Raw genomic sequence first — 19111 nt, 5'->3', positions numbered from 1 at the left:
GTCCTAAACTGCATTAGATCAAAATAAAGAAATGGCATGCAATTATATGAGATCTTTCACAACCTCAGAACATCCCAAAGGGCTGCACAATCAATGAAATACTTATGACAGTATAGCCACCCTTGTAAGGAAGCATGGTAACCAATTTGCACAGCGCAATATCCCACAAATAGCACTGCTGTTAACCTGACAAAATTCTGTAAGTTTGACGGCTGCTCTTGACTCTGATTTGGCTAACTCCATACATCTTTCTGATTGGAAATCCAAATAGATTCTAACAGTAGGCCTCCTGACTGCATCTCTTTTTCACAGGTAAGTTCCTGCTTCTCTCGACATCCTGTAGCTGGAAAAACCAAATAACCTATTTTAGTGATGCTAGAGAAAAGAAACACCATCATCAGTCCCTTAAAATGGGATGAAACCTGCCACGTTCATGATTTTTCTGCCTTCAGGTGACTCAGTAGGCCGATCCTGGACCACTGTCTTTGGGCAGAGAGGACAAGCATTGCTCAGAGGGAAGGGTTCTGTCCCCTATCCTTCTTGCATTGCTTCTCTGCAACAGAGTTTATGTGTTCAAGCTTGTTGGATGAGGCGCTGTCATCTGGTGCTGCTTGTGATAAGTTCCTCCCATGCACCAATGTCCAATTTGACCCCTTTTCAATGAGAACTTCAGTTTCCTTAAAACCAGTTCTCTGTCCACCTTGCGATTGGTTGTGAAAAGACAATCTTCTTCAGATCCAATTATTTGGCATGTGTCCAGACTAGTGGAGCTGATTATGCATGATCATGAATGCAGTGCTGGAGAAATTGGCTTTGATGAGGAAGTGCCAGTTTGTTTGCCTGTCTTCCACTTGACTTCATCTGAAGAATAAGAGGTATCCCTTTTAAGATAGAGATAGACAAACCTTCTCTCTGAGGGTCGTCCGTCTATGGAATTCTCTTCTCCAGAAAGCAGTGGAGGCAAGGTCATTGAATTTATTCAAGGCTGAGATAAATTTTTGAGAGAAAATGGAATCTAGGGTGATGGGGGCAGAGGCAGTCAGGAAAGTAGAATAAGATCACAATTAAATCAGCTGTGGGTGGCCAAGTAGTTTGCACCTGCTCCTAAGGCTTGTACACCTATATTTGACTTGAGTACCCTGTGGACACATTGCTAGTAGAAATTCTCCAGCACCCAGAGGTGCCTTTGGTCGGGTGACCACAGCCTCACTGCTATATAGAGGGGTAGTGACGACGAACATTGTAGACTGGAATCTTTGTCCTGTTACGGAGACCTCTGTTGTCAAAGATCTGATTGCACAATTTTTGGAAGACTCCACTGGCACAACTGATTCTGTATTGGATTCCCCCTTTGTTGGTGACCCTATGAGAAAGGCAGCTGCTGAGATATGGGAAGTGTTCAACAACGCCTGAAGTCTCCCCCATCAATAACAATAACTAAAGGTCTGGGGGAAGACTGGTGGAGGATTTTGGTCTTGCTGATGTTACGTGAGAAATCAACCCTTTCATATATTGAGTTGAGGGAGTAGTTGAATGTCACTTGCTGTGTGAGTCACAAGTATACGGTTCTCAAAATATTGTAAGTCGTGGACATGCTAAGAGATTACCTTAGCCGTGGCTCTCTGTCTGTTGAGGTTGACAGCTCCCTGTCAAGTCGAAACTGAGTCATGACCCCTTATGAAAGTTGGTCACAAATCCATGACCAGGATGAAGTAGATTGTGAAGAGAGTTGGCACAATCACAGAGCCATGCTTGATGCCTGTCCAGATGCAAAAGAGTTTGGCCTCCAATCCATTGCAAAGGACCGTTGCTATCATACCATAACGCAGGACTCACAGGATAGTAACAAATTTTGTTGGACTTCCAAATCTTTTCAAAGGGCTTTGTGGTTGATGAAATCAAAGGCCTTTGACAGATCAATAAAAGCCATGTAAAATTCTCTTCTTTATTCCAGACACTCCTCTTGGGTCTCTGCAGGAATCTTGATTGGACTACAGACCTTGCTGCTCTTATTCTGCTAGATAGCTTTTTGTGAGGGGGAAAATATTGGCCAAGACATCAGGAGAATAACTCCTTTGCCCTTCAGATAGTGCCATAAGATATTTTATAACCACTTGAGAGGATAGATGGATTGTTGATTTGTTCCTTCATTCCCTAACATTTCCCTCAACAGTTCAGCACTCCCTCAACACTGCAATGTTAGCATAAATTAGTTGTTTAAATCGGGAATGGGGCCTGGATGCATGGCTATCTTTGTCAGAGGTCACAATGCTATTAGAGCTACAACTGACACTTAATTTAGTTTGGGGATGGGCAGCACGGCGGTGCAGTGGTTAGCACTGGGACTGTGGCGCTGAGGACCTGGGTTCGAATCGCGGCCCTGGGTCACTGTCCATGTGGAGTTTGCGCATTCTCCCCATGTCTGCGTGGGTTTCGCCCCCACAACCCAAAGATGTGTAGGTTAGGTGGATTGGCCATGCTAAATTGCCCCTTGGAAAAAAAATAATAATTGGGTACTCTAAATTTTTTTTTTTAAATTTAGTTTGGGGATATGACAGCTTTAAAAGTATCCTTGATGTTGTCTATGAAAGTGCCTCTCACATTAGCACTAGTGCTTCAGGAAATTCTGGCACTTGTTCGGAGCTTTTTACTTTAGGGTACTGATCTAATTTTAACTCAAGCCCCAGCTAGTCCTAAATATAACAAAGGGAAACAAGCTGAAAATATTTGTAACATTTCATGGTTGATTTTATAGCTAAATTTAGTATTCATTTTCAAAATGATAAAATTCTTTGTTTATGCCTTTCATTTATAAATGTTATTTATATGGCTATATAACTATGTCAGAAATAGCCCCCCGAACATCGCGAGAACTGCCTGAGGGGAGAGGTCAGAGTGACGCGCTCCTGTCGGGCGGGGTCAGTGACAGCACCTTTCAAGACCTTAGGACATCGGAAAAACGCTTTACAGCCAATGAAAGACCTTTGAAGTGTCGTCACTGTTGTAATGAAGGAAGCAAGGCAGCCAATTTGCGCACAGGAATCTCTCACAAACAGTGTGATAATGACCAGATATTATGCAATTCGCCAGCCAGCCGCTCCCAAATCTCCGTTCTCTCTCTCCCGTCTTTCATCAATGAGGACATTTGAGTGATCAAGGTATTGCAGAGAATCAATTACCCACCCCGAAGAGTGTACTGCCAAAGGACATCCCAAAATGATGTCAGAGGAGGTGTCCCAGGACACAGCAGCTTCAGTAGCTGCTGCTTTCGGATGTTGAGCTGGTCAATTAACAATTGTCATAACCGTCCCCTCCCCTTCCCTCCCTCCCCTTTACAAATAGACGGGACCGTTGTGTTTAAGTGAGAAAATATCTTTTATTGCAAGAAATTTGTAAAAGCTGAGGTAGTTTTATGTCATTATTCAGCTGGTAAAGTTAAATGTTAAGTTAAATGTTAACTGGTTTCAAGGTTTTGTATTTATAAAATAATTTTTGTTAATGAATGTTTTACATTAAATTTTACAAGCTTCAAAAAAAAAAAAAAAAAAAAAAAAAAAAAAAAAAAAACTATGTCAGAAATAAATATGTATTTTTTAATAAGGACATGGGGAGTCCACACCGAGTAAGAATAACAACCGTTGTTTCTTTTATAATTCCGTTATGTACAACTCCCGATAGGTCCCTACCGGGTCTCTCCTCGATGGATGTCTTACTGGCCGATCTTTCATACATAGTTGAATGGAGTTCCCCTGCCCCTCAGCGGGGGAGCTTGTACTCCCCGAGAACCATAGGGAAGATAAATCATTCCCACCCCGTAATACCCTGTCGGGATATTACATCCCCCACCCCTTCTCCCAAAAAGTCTGAAGACACTCACGCCAGCCTGTGAGGTGGAGGAGGAGGACTTAGGGACCTTCTTTGGCTGCGGTGAAACATCGAGCCCCCGAAGCGCCTGATCAGGCGGCATATAGCTCTAAGGGGAGCGTCGATTGTGGCAGGAACACCATGTTGGACGGTCGGCAGGAGAACCTGCACCTGAGACCTCAGATATCTGGGTCTCCTTGTCTGACTCCAAAGGAACAATGTCGGGCATGTCAGCGTTGACACAGACTGGAGGCGTCACAGCAGGCTGGTTCGGCGATGGAGTTGGAGGATCCAGGACAGAATTCTTCCGAGAAAGTTCATGAAGGACTAATCTCCACAACATCCCCGATGGGCCGAGTTCCCGATGGCACGGGACATGTATGGCCTCAGCGTGGTGGCGGTGGACATAGCCACACTCAGGTGGGATCCGTGCCGCTGGGGGGGGGGGGCTTCCTCGAGGGCTGGTGTGTGGTGGCCTGTGGGGATGCGGATGGCATGTCAGGCCCGCGCATGGCTGGTGCCGTGATGTACAGCGCAACCGCTGCAGGTCGTCAGCTGCACGTCGTTGCAACGGCGTTAGTGCGTCATCGGCTGGCCATTCGGCGATGCTCCACTCCCGATGGCCGAGTTCCAGATGGCACGGGACACGTGTTGCCTCAGCGGATGGGAACCCAGCCTGGCTGCTGCGGGCTGTGTCCAGCGCCGCCACACTCTGCCGGGATCCATGCCGCTGGCCGGGGGGGCGCTTCCGCGAGGACTGGTGTGGGGTCGTCAGCTGTGCGTATACGTGGCTAGGGTCCCAGCCAATCTCTGGCTGTTTTCGGCGCGGGAGCTGGGCATTTCACCTGGCGGCGCTGCTAGCCCCTCACCGGTCCCGGAATCGGTGAGGGGTCTGTGCCGATTTTTCCATTGTGAACCTCCCGTGGATTCTCCATTCGAGCCGACACTTAGCCGCTGAACCGGAGAATCCCAGCCACTCCCAAGGGTGTTCGGTTGCTGTCGCAGGGGGCTTCTGGTGCTCTTGACAGATGGAGTACAGCTGAGCGAACGTCTCTATATCTGTGTCCAAACCCGGCCACCAGACATAACTTCTCACCAACATCTTTCCAATATCTTTTAAAAAAAAAAAATTTTTTAGAACACTGCGTCATCAGGTGCAAAGTGTCTGAGAGGTCGATGTCAAACTGGCCAACACCCTTGCAACTCCTGGTTACGATGCACTTGACGCCTATGTCTGGGTGGAGCAAACTAAGTCGGGTACGAAGGCGACGAACCACAAGCATCTCAGCGGGAGCCACCCCAGTTACTGTGTACGAGAACAAAAAATGTAACAGCCTGGTGTCCATGGAACATGAAGTCTACTTCATTAGACCTCGCCTAACCATCTGCAGGACCTTTTCTGCCAAGCCAATTGATGCCAGATGGCATGGGGGTAGTGCCAACATGCCGAATCCCGTTGCCCTTCATAAAAGTGGCAAATTCTGCACTCGTGAGCACCTCCAGGATTCCATGGGTCGAAAAGGAAATGTTGAAATGCACGACGGTCGCCAAGGGAGGTGATCATCGCCATTTTGTGGACCTCCAGCCTCTTGGAGTGGGCATCCACCAGGACAAGAAACATCGAACTCAGGAATGGACTGGCAAAATTGGTGTACATGAGCCCATGGGTGCCCCGGCCACTCCCAAGGGTGTTTGGGTGCTGTCGCAGGGAGCTTCTGGTGCTCTTGACAGATGGAGCACAGCTGAGCGAACGTCTCTATATCTGTGTCCAAACCCGGCCACCAGACATAACTTCTCACCAACATTTTCATTTTGGACACTCCTGTGCGCCCGTTGTGAAGGTCCTTTAACATAATTTCCTGGCTTCTGCGGTCAGCTCCGAGTACTTTGAGGAGAAAGCCTTCAACTTGCCTGGTAGCCATTGATGCTGGCCACCATATAGCACCAGACACCACACCTTGGCAAGGGCAGGATTAGTTTGCATCCAGTCACTTTTACATGATGCCGTCCAAGGGAGGTGGTAGCGTAGTGGTATTGTCACTGGACTAGTAAACCAAAGACCCAGAGTCTTGCACTGTGGACCCAGGTTCAAATCCCACCACTGCACAAATTTGAATTCAATAAAAATCTGTAATTAAAAGTCTAATGATGACCTTGAAACCATTGTCAATTGCCGCAAAAACCCATCTAATTCACAAATTACCTTTAGGGAAGGAAACCTGTCATCCTTACCTGATCTGGCCTATATGTGACTCCAGACCCACAGCAATGTGGTTAACTCTTAACTCACCTAGGCAATTAGGGATGGGCAATAAATGCTGGCACAGCCAGCGATGCCCACGTCCCATGAATGAATTTTTAAAAAAGTGACTGGCAAGGAGTCCATAAAATTAGCAGGCTCAGTCTGCAGATGAAGACAGCTCAACGTATCAGCATGTGCAATCTGGGACCCTAAGCAGTGCTCAAAAGAGTACGCGTAAGCAGCCAATAACCAGATTTCACAGCTGAATCCTTGTGGAAGCAATTTGTTGGGATCGCCTTGTCTTCACGTAAGAGGCCCAGGAATAGCTCTTGATCCATGACGATAAAGAAATGGTGGCCATTGGTGTACTGATGAAATCTCTTCACTCTAAATATGACCACCAGACATTTTTCTATTTGAGCGTACTTTCGCACAGCCAGGGTGCAGGAGGCAAAGGCAATTGAACATTCACGGCTATCACTCATCCGATGAGACAGGACTGCCCCAATCCCATATGGTGCTGCATCACATGTGCCAAATAATGGCTTTGAAGGATCAAAATGCGTCAATACCTCTGAAGAGGACAACTGCCATTTCACTTGTTTCAACGCCTCATCCTGTGCCTTGCTCCACACCCAAGGCTTGTGCTTCTTGAGGAGCAAATGAAGGGGGCCAGACAGTCGCCAAATTCGGAATGAATCTGCCATAAATAACCAATCCAAGAAAAGAGTGAAGCTCCATAGCGTCTCGCGGGGCAGGGGCTAGTTGGATGGCTTGCACTTTCTCGGCGATTGGTGCAGGCTGGCTTAGTCTACCTGATACACCAAGTAGACAACTTCTTTTGCATGAAACACGCAATTCCCACACTCAGAAAAGCGATGCAGCACTGCTTCAAGGTTCCGTAAATGCCCCGGTCCGTGGTCCCCCGTGACTAGCACTTCGTATAAGTATACCGCAATATACGGTGAAAGACTGCACACGCTGAGGATACTCGTAGAGATCCTTGTGCGTATTGTTCGTGACATACTTCTGTGAGGACTCATCGAGCTCCAGCTGTAGATAAGCATTGTTCATGCATAATTTCGTAAATGTGCAGCCACCGGCCAATGTAGCATAAAGATTCTCAATGCGGGATAAAGAATAACGGTCTAACCTCAAAGCCTTGTTCACTGTAAATTTATGGTCCCCGTAGAGGCTGACTGTCTTATCCGGCTTCATTACGGGGATCACCAGCGCCACCCAATTGGTGAAGCGCTTGGTCTAATGATGCCCAAGCGACAAGGTTCGTTCTCGACTTTTTCCACTAAGGGAACAGGGCGAGCACGAAAATATCGGGGCTGGACTTCCGGGTCCACCTGGATCTTGCCTGTGGCCCCTTTAATTGTACCTAAGCCTGGCTGGAAAACTCTCGGGAAACTTGCTCAGAACCTTACACAGACAGTCAGATTTCACACGGAGCTTATGCTGCCAATCCAACATGCATCTGGGGTAACCACTCGTGGCCCAACTGGCTAGGGCCGCTTCCTTGCACGACAATGAGGGGAAGGCGAACTTATTGGCAAATATAAATTACCGAAGTAAGCGTCATCCCCACAATATTCAGCCGCTCCCCAATATAAGTGGCCAAATGAACCGCTGCATCAGCCAATGTCTGCACACCCTGTCTAATAAGATCAAAGGTGTTCTGCTCCACCACAGAAATGGCAGCTCCAGTATCCAATTACATTTGGAGCATATGGCCATTTACCTTCATCAGAACTTGAATAGGGCCCAAATGGGGCTCTGCCAAACAGTTTAACTCCATCTCAACCTCATCTCTGTCATCCAGATGCAAGGCTCGGCCCCGCGACTGACGCCTACCTCGTCCGGGAGCCTGGAGTCCTAGACCACATGTCGCACACCGGCTGGAATCTCCTTCAGCCGAGTCCGGAGACAACTTGCGTATCGACGGCTAGCCTTTTGTCCAGAGGCCGGAGTCGCTGTGGCAATTGGTCAGGGATGTGGGGATACCACATGAGGGGTGACGCCTCAAAACATTCAGCTCCATCCCTTGGACACCGTGTTCCACGCTATCTCGGAACAAAGAGATATGTAGCGCATGTTGAAAAGTCGGGGAGGTTTTGCCCAAATGTTTTTTTGTGTCGCCATATTATTTGTACCACAGACCAAATGATGCAGAGCATGTCAGATAAAGCAGTTCTATACTCTCAAAACTCGGCTAGCTTCTGTAGCCGTGATATGCACTTGGTGACACTCACTGGGGGACCCCGCTGCCATATTAAAACGATACCTTTGAACGAACACTGACCAGGTCGGGTTAAAATCTGCCACAAGTTGGTCAAATGAGTGTGTACCTGGCGCCAAGGGTACGTAAGAGTCCTGATCACTTCGAAAGTGTGTATCCCACAGGCCATCAACAGTATGACCATTGATAGATTATTGATTTATTCATGGTTTTAGGTGCTAATTAAATACATAGTAAAGAGTCAAATTATTAAAAATGTCTTGGCTGTGAGAATACAGTCATTGTTTTAGATAATGAATAAACTATGAAACTTTGGTGCCATGTCTCAAGAAATTCTAAACATTGTTTCATGGCTTTAGAAATTCAAAACATTGTTTCATGAGAAGTAGCATAAAATCCCATTGGAATGCTTAAAATGTATCAACAGCAAGGTTAATGCAAGCACCGTACCTTTGTAGGAATGGCATACAAGGTGGGTGCGCGGAGGCATTTAATTAATTTGATAGACATTAATGAAGCTTAAGTAATAACCAATCCTTGGATAACAAATAATGCTCTAAGTGACAGACAGTTATTTGAACAAATCGGGGAGCCTCAGTTGAGAATTAGAAACAATGAGAGTAAATAAGAGGTTAGACCATATATATGGATTCCCTTCAAAGTCAGACCTTGTGGGCGAGGTTTCGTTCTTGAATTCCTGCCTTCCTGCTGAATCATCTATTTCTTATACTTTTCTTGTGCTTTAATGTTTAACGCTTTTCGCTATATTCTGACCAATTTATGCATTATTTGATCTAAGTTTTGATTCAGTTCTTATGCAACTGTATTAAGTGAATTTTAGCAATACAAGGGTGTTATGGTCACCCCCACTCAACCAGACTGGGTACCTTATTTTTGGGAGGAAAGTAAGAGATCCAACAACCGTCATGTGCTCGTGTGATGTTGTTGGCCCGGAAGAAGTATTGCAACCTTTCTGCATATTGGGTCCAGTCTTCAACACCAACGCCAAATGCATCCAATCGCCCAAACAGAGGCATGGCAAAATAATAGGTTCCAACCTGGGTCCAGAAAGTCGGGAAGGTGGCTCAGCTGAGTAGGTTGTAGCATTGACGGCAAACCAGTTTACTCCTCATTGCCAGTTTAATAAGGACACAAGGAGTCCACACCAATTGAGAATAACAAACTTAGGTTTATTTACAATTACGTTATATACAACTCCTGGTACATCCCTACCGGGTCTCTCCTTGGTCAGTGTCTTACCGGCCAACCTATTTTTATATATAGTTTAATGGAATTACCCCGCCACTCAGCGGGGGAGCTCGTACTCCGCGAGAACCACAGGGAAGATAATCATTCCCACCCCGTAAGTCCCGTGTGGGATATTATATATTTTGATTGCAAAAAAAGGGCAACTTTGAAATTGAAGACAAGTTGCATGTTTTCCTATCGATATCTGTGACCGTTGCTGATTTCCCACATTGCTGTGTGACGTTAAGAGGATTTTATGCTTGCCTTTTTGATGCATTTGCTGTTCTGTTCCATAGTACCCATTAAGCTACTTCTAAACCTTTGCTTTTTGGTCTGTCACTATTCTTGTGTCCTTTTGAAATTAAATTTAATAAATACAATATACATCATAATGTAGCCTAAAATAAATATTTGCATTAGTTCTTCAGCTCTGTTAATAGTTTCTTTCTTACTGTCCCATTAGTCTGTAAAGGAAATTTTTGATGCATTTTTAGTAAAGGAAAGTATAAAATGTACTTCACAGGTGAAATGACGCAATGCTTGTTTTGTTGTTTTGTCCATTAACAATCAATGTTTTTACCCATATTTAAGGAATCAACAAATTGGCGCTTGAAATTTGGTGTGGAAATAATCCAAATAACCAGAATAATTATTGAAGTCTCCATGCCATTTAAAAAGCTTGATTATTTATATCTGTCAGCCAGTGAGCTGGAAGCAGGTAGGGACTAAGCGGAGGATGGTTGCATAATACAAATTAAGACCGGAAAATCAATCCCAGGCACTGACAGCATTATGCTCTCCAGGAGTGATTGATGAGGGAATTACCAAATCATCTTCATTTTGGCGAGGAATAGTGCTGCCATTCTGTGCAACCAAGAAACCCCGTGAGATGTTTGTTTGAATTTCTAGCATTGAGGATGAGCCACATAGTGTTCCAGAAATTCATCAGGGAAACTGAGCATCTGATCCTGTAAATAAAACCTAAATGCCAAGTTCAACTTTTTGACTAGTTCTAACCTTCTTGTGTAGGTTGTACACAATCACAATGCTATAGAAAAGACATTGCAATGAAAATGAATAGCTATAACTGGAGGATTTACAAAGGATAAGTGCAGCTTTCCAATGCTCCTGAACTGTCCTGGAGTCTTCTGGATCGAACATAGAACATACAGTGCAGAAGGAGGCCATTTGGCCCATCGAGTCTGCACCGACCCACTTAAGCCCTCACTTCCACCCTATCCCCGTAACCCAATAACCGCTCCTAACCTTTTTTTGGTCACTAAGGGCAATTTATCATGGCCAATCCACCTAACCTGCACATCTTTGGTCTGTGGGAGGAAACCGGAGCACCCGGAGGAAGCCCACGCAGACAAGGGAGAACGTGCAGACTCCGCACAGACAGTGACCCAGCGGGGAATCGAACCTGGGACCCTGGTGCTGTGAAGCCATCGTGCTATCCACTTGTGCTACCGTGCTGCCCTTGAAGGTACTCCAGTAATCCTAGAGAGAAATTAAAAATACAATATTTTCTTTTGTCTCTCCCCAACCTGATTCACAAGGTTGCAATGCACCCAGGATGCAATACTTCAGTAATACGTGGTGGATAGAGCAGATCCAGGAGACTGAAGATTGAGAGTATGGTTTCCACCATGATTGGCTGACTTGATGGATAACCAATGATGGGGGTGTTGGGTGGTGCAGCGGTTAGCACTGCTGCCTCACTATGTCGAGGACCCGGGTGCGATCCCGGCCCCACATCACTGTCCATGTGGAGTTTGCACATTCTCCCCATGTCTGCGTGGGTCTCACCCCCACAACCCAAAGATGCGCAGGGTAGGTGGATTGGTCACGCTAAATTGCCCCTGAATTGGGAAAAGAAAATTATGGCGGTATGTTAGCTGAAGATGGGAAGCCGTGTAATGAAATCAACCATAATGTGATTCAATCGAAGTTGGCAACACTTGGTATGAGAGAAACAGATAAATGACATTGTAATTGTAAGGAAATGTGAAAATCTGGCCAGAGTAGCTTATATTCGGATATGCCAAAAACTGGTTTGGGAGAAGACCTTTGTAAATCAGTCATTCTCAATCCAAATCCAAGTCCTTATTTGTTTCTTTGAAGCGTATTAATCTGAATCAAATTAAACTTGGAGAATTTAAGAAAGAGCAGTTGGCAGACAGGTACTTTGTTATGTACACAGTGCGATATATAAGCTGTTTCAGGACAGTCACGTAGACTAGGGCATTTCTGAGTTATAATGATGATGGCATTTCACTCTGCTGAGAATAGTGTATACTATCAACAATTTTGAACATAGTAAATGAGCTCAGGTGAACTGATTGAGTTATCGCCTTGCCTATGTAAATTAATTAAATTACTTAACAATGTGATTCTTCTTATCCAGTTAGTGACCAGAGGCTGTGAAACGGCAGAAATGACTTTGAGAAGGAATGGCCTTGGACAGCTAGGATTCCACGTTAACTTTGAAGGTATTGTGGCAGATGTTGAACCATTTGGCTATGCATGGAAAGCTGGCCTGAGGCAAGGGAGTCGTCTCGTTGAGATTTGCAAAGTAGCTGTGGCGACCTTGACCCACGAGCAGATGATTGACCTGTTACGCACATCCGTGGCAGTAAAAGTCGTGATTATTCAGCCACATGAAGACGGATCACCCAGAAGGTAAAGTACTTGGTGTTTTTGTGACATATTGTCTAATGATTCATGATGTATGGCTTTTGACAGGTGCTTTAAAAAGGTTTGGACAGTAGCTAAAGTGTTGAGAGTATCTTTATCCTGCTCATAAACTGTAGGAAAATGCAATGATGTCATTGCCATCAGCCAGCAATTAATTTTATCCTGGTTTTAATGAAACATGATGTCTTTACAAAGTTACCAAATAAAGCTGAGCAATGCTCTAAAAGGTTTTGCTGCAACAGCCCAAATGTTTAAAAATGGCATCTTATCCCTCCCTCTCCTTACACGAGAACCCCCCAAAGCCTCAACTCACCTACAAGAGGGTACTTTCACCCCACCTCACACGGGCAGGGCACCCCCGATGCGAGAAAGATGTCAATCTGGCAATTTGGCACTGCCAGCCTGGCACACTGGCAGTATCCCTGCTAGTTGGCAGTGCCAGCTGAGAACCTTGGCAGTGCTTTGGTTTTCTGTTTTGTTTTGACAGGGTACCTGGCTGGCAGTGCCAAGGTTCCTGGGTGGCACCAGCAGTGCCAGGGTACCACTCTGCCCAGATGGCAGCCACCTGGGGGCCTCTGATCGCCTGGGAAACACCCTTCCACCCCCAACTGCAGTTCTATCTGGTCCCCGTTTGTGGGGACTAGCAGGTCTCCAAGGCAAAGTGGTTAGATCGCAGGATCTCGGGCAATTAGGAGAGTGCATATTAGAGTGAGACTAGCTATCTCGCTCTAATATGCAGATTTGCCAAATACTGATCCTGCCCACAATGGGCGGGATTCAGATTGCAACATATTGTGAGATTGTGTTAGATCTCGCGAGGTGTGGCCAGCTGGGTAGATTCCGGAAGACGGACCTCCCGGCATCTACTCTCTGCGCTGCGCTGCCATTCGTATGAGACGAGATTCCTGATTGATTGACGAGTAGATTCTGATTATTAAGGCTTTGCCAGTGTAAGTACTCAACCAGCCCATGCTTGCAAAACTCAAAACAGTGTTCAACATTAGATTTGATTCCACGATTGGACACTATTTGCTAAATAATCCTCCATGCGCTAAGAATTATGCCGACGACCAATTGAAGATCGTCAGTTGGGCTCGCAGTGTGGCGCATTTGCATGTACTGGAAGCTACATACATTAATACACAGGGCCCTGTTCTTTGCAGACAGAAATAACATGTACACACATTCTGCCTGTTTCAGTTAAACAAAATAAGTGTTTAGAAGTGTTAAGTGAATGGACATTCCCTGACTCATTGCTCAGGGCATTGCTTTGACCCAAGCTGCCTGGTTTAAATTATAAACATTGCATGGCAGTTAACTGTTGATCACCATCAACTGGTGCATTCTACATGACAACACCCCTTCCAATCAGTCCACTTGCTGACCAGTCAGCACTCTTATTTTATTTCCCCTTTTATTGGTATTCTTGTGAAGTGTGCAGATGTGTGCTCAGATGAGTGCAAGTTGAAAAACTTTGACAACATGCCTTTTTTTTCAGCAATGTTGATGTTCAGTACTATCAAATGACTATTAGATTCTCTTTTGTTGCCATGCCATCATTCATGCTCCATACTCAGATACTCGTCTCCCTCAAATTTCTACCCCAACCCTTCCATACTCTTCTCTTACCTTCCTGCTCTCTTACCGCCATCCAGGGCATAACCCTTCTGTGTCTTTCTGACATCCTCCAATGGGCATTGAGGCATATTATTACAAGCAGCAGCCATAATTGCCACATCCAATTCTCTCATTGACCTTCTCACTCCGTGTTCTCGCTAGGGCTAACCTTGCCAAACTCCTTCTAGTCGAACTCATCCCTCCCACTGCTGCCTTGTGGGCTCTGTCAGCGGATCAGCTCTCAACCACTCCTCTATGCATCGCCTTCCAGAAAGTCTGTTCACTTGTGAACAGGCCCTTGCCATCCATGAACCTATTGTGGATGATTACATTAACATCATGGCCTTAACAGAAACCTAGCTGATGGGTGCTGATACCTTTCACCTTAATGAAGCTTCCTCGCTTGGCTACGTTTTCACTCATTTAGTAAATTAAGACTGTGTGGTAGTCGGTATTAGGGGTATTACGGTACCCAGGTTGATGCTGTAAGACCATTGGTGTAGGAGGTACCTGAGACAGCAATATCATTGGTGAAGCCTGCCTGCTGGTTCCGCCCAGTAAGGTGGAGTATAAGAGCCTGTGTCTCCCTAACAGCTGCATTCTATACCTGCGCTGCTGAGGGAAACATCTAGTTCAATAAAGCCTTCAATTGTCATCCAATCTCGCTTCTGGAGTTATTGATCGAGCATCAATTTATTGGACTAGATTTTAAAGAATGGAGCTCCGAATCAAGCCGGAGTGTCTGCAACTCAGCCCCCATGCGGCAAACTCAGCGGCAACCTTCAAACACTGGCTGCCGTGCTTCAAAGAGTACCTCATGATGTCCACGACTGCACTTACGGAGGACCAGAAACTGCATATTTTCCACTCGAGGGTGAGCCCAGAGATCTACACCCTCATCGAGGATGCGGACGATTTCACGGTCGCAATGACCCTGCTGAAAGGACACTATATTCGCCCAGTAAACCAGGTCTACGCCCAACATCTGCTAGCGACGAGGTGACAAATCCCCAGGGAATCGCTGGAGGAATTCTACCGTGCGCTCCTGGTGTTAGGTAGGAATTGTGACCGCCCGCAAGTTTCAGCCAGCGAACACACACAACTTTTGATCCGGGACGCATTTGTTGCAGGTATGCTGTCCTCCCAAATCCGCCAGCGGCTGCTAGAAAAAGAGACACTAGGCCTCAAAGAGGCATGGGCCCTTGCTAGCTCTCTGGATGTGGCCTCCCGAAACGCCCGCGCTTACGTACCCGACCGTGCGGCGGGCCCCTTGGGCAGCGTGGAACCCCCCCATGGCCGACTCCGATGCATCCCCCATCCCCCCACAAGCTTGTGCAGCATGACTACCAGGCAACCCCGGGTGGTCCGCTGCTATTTTTGCCAGCAAGCCAAACACCCCCGGCAGCGCTGCCCGGCCCGCTCCTCCACCTGCAAAGGGTGTGGCAAAAAGGGCCACTTCGTGGCGGTATGCCAGGCCCAGGCGGGCGAACCGGGACCGCCACCCCAATTCTCTCCACGAGCCACATGCGGCCAGCGGGCGCCGCCATCTTTCTGTTCCGGAGCCACGTGTGGGCCCCGGGCACCACAATCTTGTTCCCCAGGGACCTCGTGCAACTGATGGGCGCCGCCATTTTGCACACCCCCAGCCATGTGCGACCAGTGGGCGCTGCCATCTTGGCTGGAGTCTCAGGACCCCAATTCTGACCACACACCGCCCGAGGAATACCTCCAACTTTTGCCACGACTTGCCTCGGTGACCCTGGACCAGTCACGGCTCCGAACGCTCTCGACCGCGACGACGACCGTGCTCATCAATGGGCACAAAACATCCTGACTCCGGGAACACAGAGAGGTTCATACACCCCAACACGGTAAGGCGCTGTTCTCTTCCCATCCACCCAGTTAATCAAAAAATCTCCCTGGCCTCCGGGTCTCACTCTAGAGATCAAAGGGTTCTGCGTAGCGAACCTCGCGGTCCAGGGAAGGGAATTAAAAAATTTACGCCTCTACATCCTCCCTCACCTCTGCGCTGCCACGCTCCTAGGGTTAGATTTCCAATGTAACCTCCAGAGTTTAACTTTTAAATTCAGCGGCCCTATACCCCCTCCCTCACTGTCTGCAGCCTCGCGACCCTCAAGGTCGATCCGCCATCCCTTTTTGCGAACCTCACCCCGGATTTCAAACCCGTTGCCACCAGGAGCAGACGGTACAGTGCCCAGGACCGGACCTTCATTAGGTCGGAAGTCCAGTGGTTACTGAAGGAAGGTATTATTGAGGCTAGCAACAGTCCCTGGAGAGCTCAAGTAGTGGTTGTAAAAACCGGGGAGAAGCATAGGATGGTCATCGATTATAGTCAGACCATCAACAGGTATACGCAGCTCGATGCGTACCCTCTCCCCCGCATATCTGATCTGGTCAATCAGATTGCACAATACAAGGTATTTTCCACGGTGGATCTAAAATCCGCCTACCATCAGCTCCTCATCCGCCCTAGCGACCACAAATACACTGCATTCGAAGCAGATTGGCAGCTCTACCACTTCCTAAGGGTTCCCTTCGATGTCACAAATGGAGTCTCGGTCTTCCAACGGGAGATGGTTGACCGGTACGGTTTGCGGGCCACGTTTCTGTACCTCGATAACGTTACCATCTGCGGCCACGACCAACAGGACCACGACACAAACCTCCAAAAATTCCTCCATACCGCAAAAATCCTTAATCTAACCTACAACAAGGACAAATGCGTGTTCAGCACCGACCGTCTAGCCATCATCGGCTACGTAGTGCATGATGGAGTTATAGGCCCAGATCCCGAGCGCATGCACCCCCTCATGGAATTCCCCCTCCCCCACCGCTCCAAGGCCCTGAAACGCTGCCTGGGTTTTTTTCATATTATGCCCAGTGGGTCCCCAACTATGCGGACAAGGCCCGCCCACTAATTCAATCCACGGTTTTTCCCCTGTCGGCAGAGGCCCGCCAGGCCTTCAGCTGCATCAACGCGGACATTGCAAAGGTCACGATGCACGCAATCGATGAATCCCTTCCCTTCCAAGTCGAGAGCGACGCGTCCGACGTAGCTCTGGCGGCCACCCTCAACCAAGCGGGCAGACCCGTGGCCTTCTTCTCATGATAGTCTTGGCCTCAAATGACACATGCTTTCCCACCAGAATTGCCACCCCTCTATTTTTCACGTCCAATCCTGAGTGAAATACCTGTCCGACCCATCCCTTTCTTAACCTGACCTGGTCCGCCACCTTCAGGTGTGTCTCTTGGAGCATTGCCACGTCTGCCTTCAGTCCCTTCAAGTGCGCGAACACTCGAGCCCGCTTCACCGGCCCATTCAGGCCCCTCACGTTCCACGTTATCAGCTGGATTGGAGGGACTCTCACCCCCCCCCCCCCCCCCCCCCCCCCCCCCCCTGCCGACTAGCCATCTCCTTTTCTGGGCCAGTCTCTTGTCCGCGTCACCCTCACTCTCCAGTCCCCCAGCCGGGGGACCCCCGTCCCAGCCACCTCTTCTGTGTCCCGTTCTCTTTCGGACAGTGCAGCAGCAACCCTTCCCCCCCCCCCCCCTCCCCCCCTAGATCCCCGTCTAGCTTTTTTGCTCCCCCCATATCCCTCCCGTAAGTCAGCTGACACCTGCTGACCCCGGCTTCCCCCGCCATCCCTTTGACCCTTCCGTGTGGGAATCTCCCAATCAATGTACATTCCTTCGTTCCCCTTCCCGCCTTTCTTGCCGCGCGCGGGAAAGAAAACCCCGCGCTTTCCAAAGCCTGCCCCGCCCCCCATGGCGCAGCTCCTGTTGTGGCCTTGTCCCTCTCCCTCAGCCCATAAAGCATTTCCTGCGCGTGGTTGACCCCCTATGTACAACAACCATCATACTTCAACCCTCAAACACCCCCCTCCCACACAAACCCTCAATTAGAGTCCAATTTTTCAGTTAGTATAAAGGTCCACGCCTCTTCGGGCGTTTCGAAGTAGTGGTGTTGGCCATTATGTGTAACCCACAGTCGCGCTGGCTGCAACATTCCAAATTTCACTCCTTTCCGATGCAGCACCGCTTTGGCCCGGTTGAAACCCGCTCTCCGCTTAGCGACCTCCGTGCTCCAGTCCGGGTATATTCTGATCTCCGCATTGTCCCACTTGCTGCTCCGTTCCTTCTTGGCCCATTTCAGGACCCTCACTCTGTCCGTAAACCGGTGAAATCTCACCACCATCGCCCTTGGCGGCTCATTTGCCTTGGGCTTCCTCGCCAGCACTCGGTGCGCCCCATCCAGCTCCAGCAATCCCGGGGGGCCTCCGCACACATCAGCGTCCCGATCATTGTGCCCGCATATGCTGCGGCATCGGCCCCTTCCACTCCTTCTGGGAGACCCAGGATCCTCAAATTGTTTCTCCTCGACCTGTTCTCCAGGTCTTCGAGTCTTCCCCCCCCCCCACGTCTTGTGCAGCGACTCGTGCCGCTCCACTCTCTCCGCCAGGCCCACGAGCTTGTCGTTGTTCTCACTCACTTTTTCCTGGATCTTCACCTCTTGGGCTTTCTGGGTTGCTCCAAGTCCTTCAATTATTGCCAGCATAGGCGCCACCATCTCCTTGCGCAGCTCCTCGAAGCAGCGCTTGATGAACTCTTGCATCTCCTCTTTGTCCGTGGGCACCGCCTTTTTGCTTTTTTTTCTCTGTCTTCTCCCGCTGCTCCAGGGCCGCTTTTTTCGCCGTTTCGCTGCAGGTCCGATCCATGCAGGTTAGTAGGGGACCTTTCTCCTTCCTTCCCCACGGGTTGGTTATTTAAAAAGTGCCGTTGGGGCTCCGTTAGCGGGCCCAAAAGTCCGTCTTCGCGGGAGCTGCCAAACCCGGAACCGCTGGGGGAATCTAGTCCAATAAAGCCTTCAATTGTCATCCAATCTCGCTTCTGGAGTTATTGATCGAGCATCAGACTGTCATTTCTCCACATCACACTTTGGCCTGACATTTATGAGTATCTCAACTTGTTCCACCCCTCTCAACTGTCTTTCAAAATTACCGTTCTCTATTAACCTCCCAAATACAGTAAAAATGTTATCATCAAGACATCTACACTATTTTCCTCCCTTAGTTTTTGCACCAAATTTCCAACGTCTGTCTCAACTAATTATGTTGTCTCTGCACTTCTGTCCTCTTCTCCTCCCTAAATTTCTCCCTCCGTGTAAACTCTCCATCCAC

General features: G+C 48.0%; 1 protein-coding gene across 4 annotated transcripts in view; it reads left to right on the top strand.

The window, feature by feature from the left end:
- The window catches only part of sipa1l2 (signal induced proliferation associated 1 like 2), an 825665-nt gene that overhangs the window by 518725 nt on the left and 287829 nt on the right, over positions 1-19111 (top strand). For all 4 annotated transcript variants that reach the window (XM_072498538.1, XM_072498535.1, XM_072498536.1 and 1 more), the window contains exon 10: positions 12007-12281. In XM_072498538.1, the coding sequence (XP_072354639.1) occupies positions 12007-12281 (275 nt within the window). The remainder of the gene's footprint in view (positions 1-12006; positions 12282-19111) is intronic.

Source organism: Scyliorhinus torazame, chromosome 4 (assembly GCF_047496885.1).
Source record: "Scyliorhinus torazame isolate Kashiwa2021f chromosome 4, sScyTor2.1, whole genome shotgun sequence".
Lineage (NCBI taxonomy): Eukaryota > Metazoa > Chordata > Chondrichthyes > Carcharhiniformes > Scyliorhinidae > Scyliorhinus > Scyliorhinus torazame.
The sequence above is the reverse complement of the archived record's forward strand: the minus strand, read 5'-3'. Positions and strand labels throughout refer to the sequence as shown.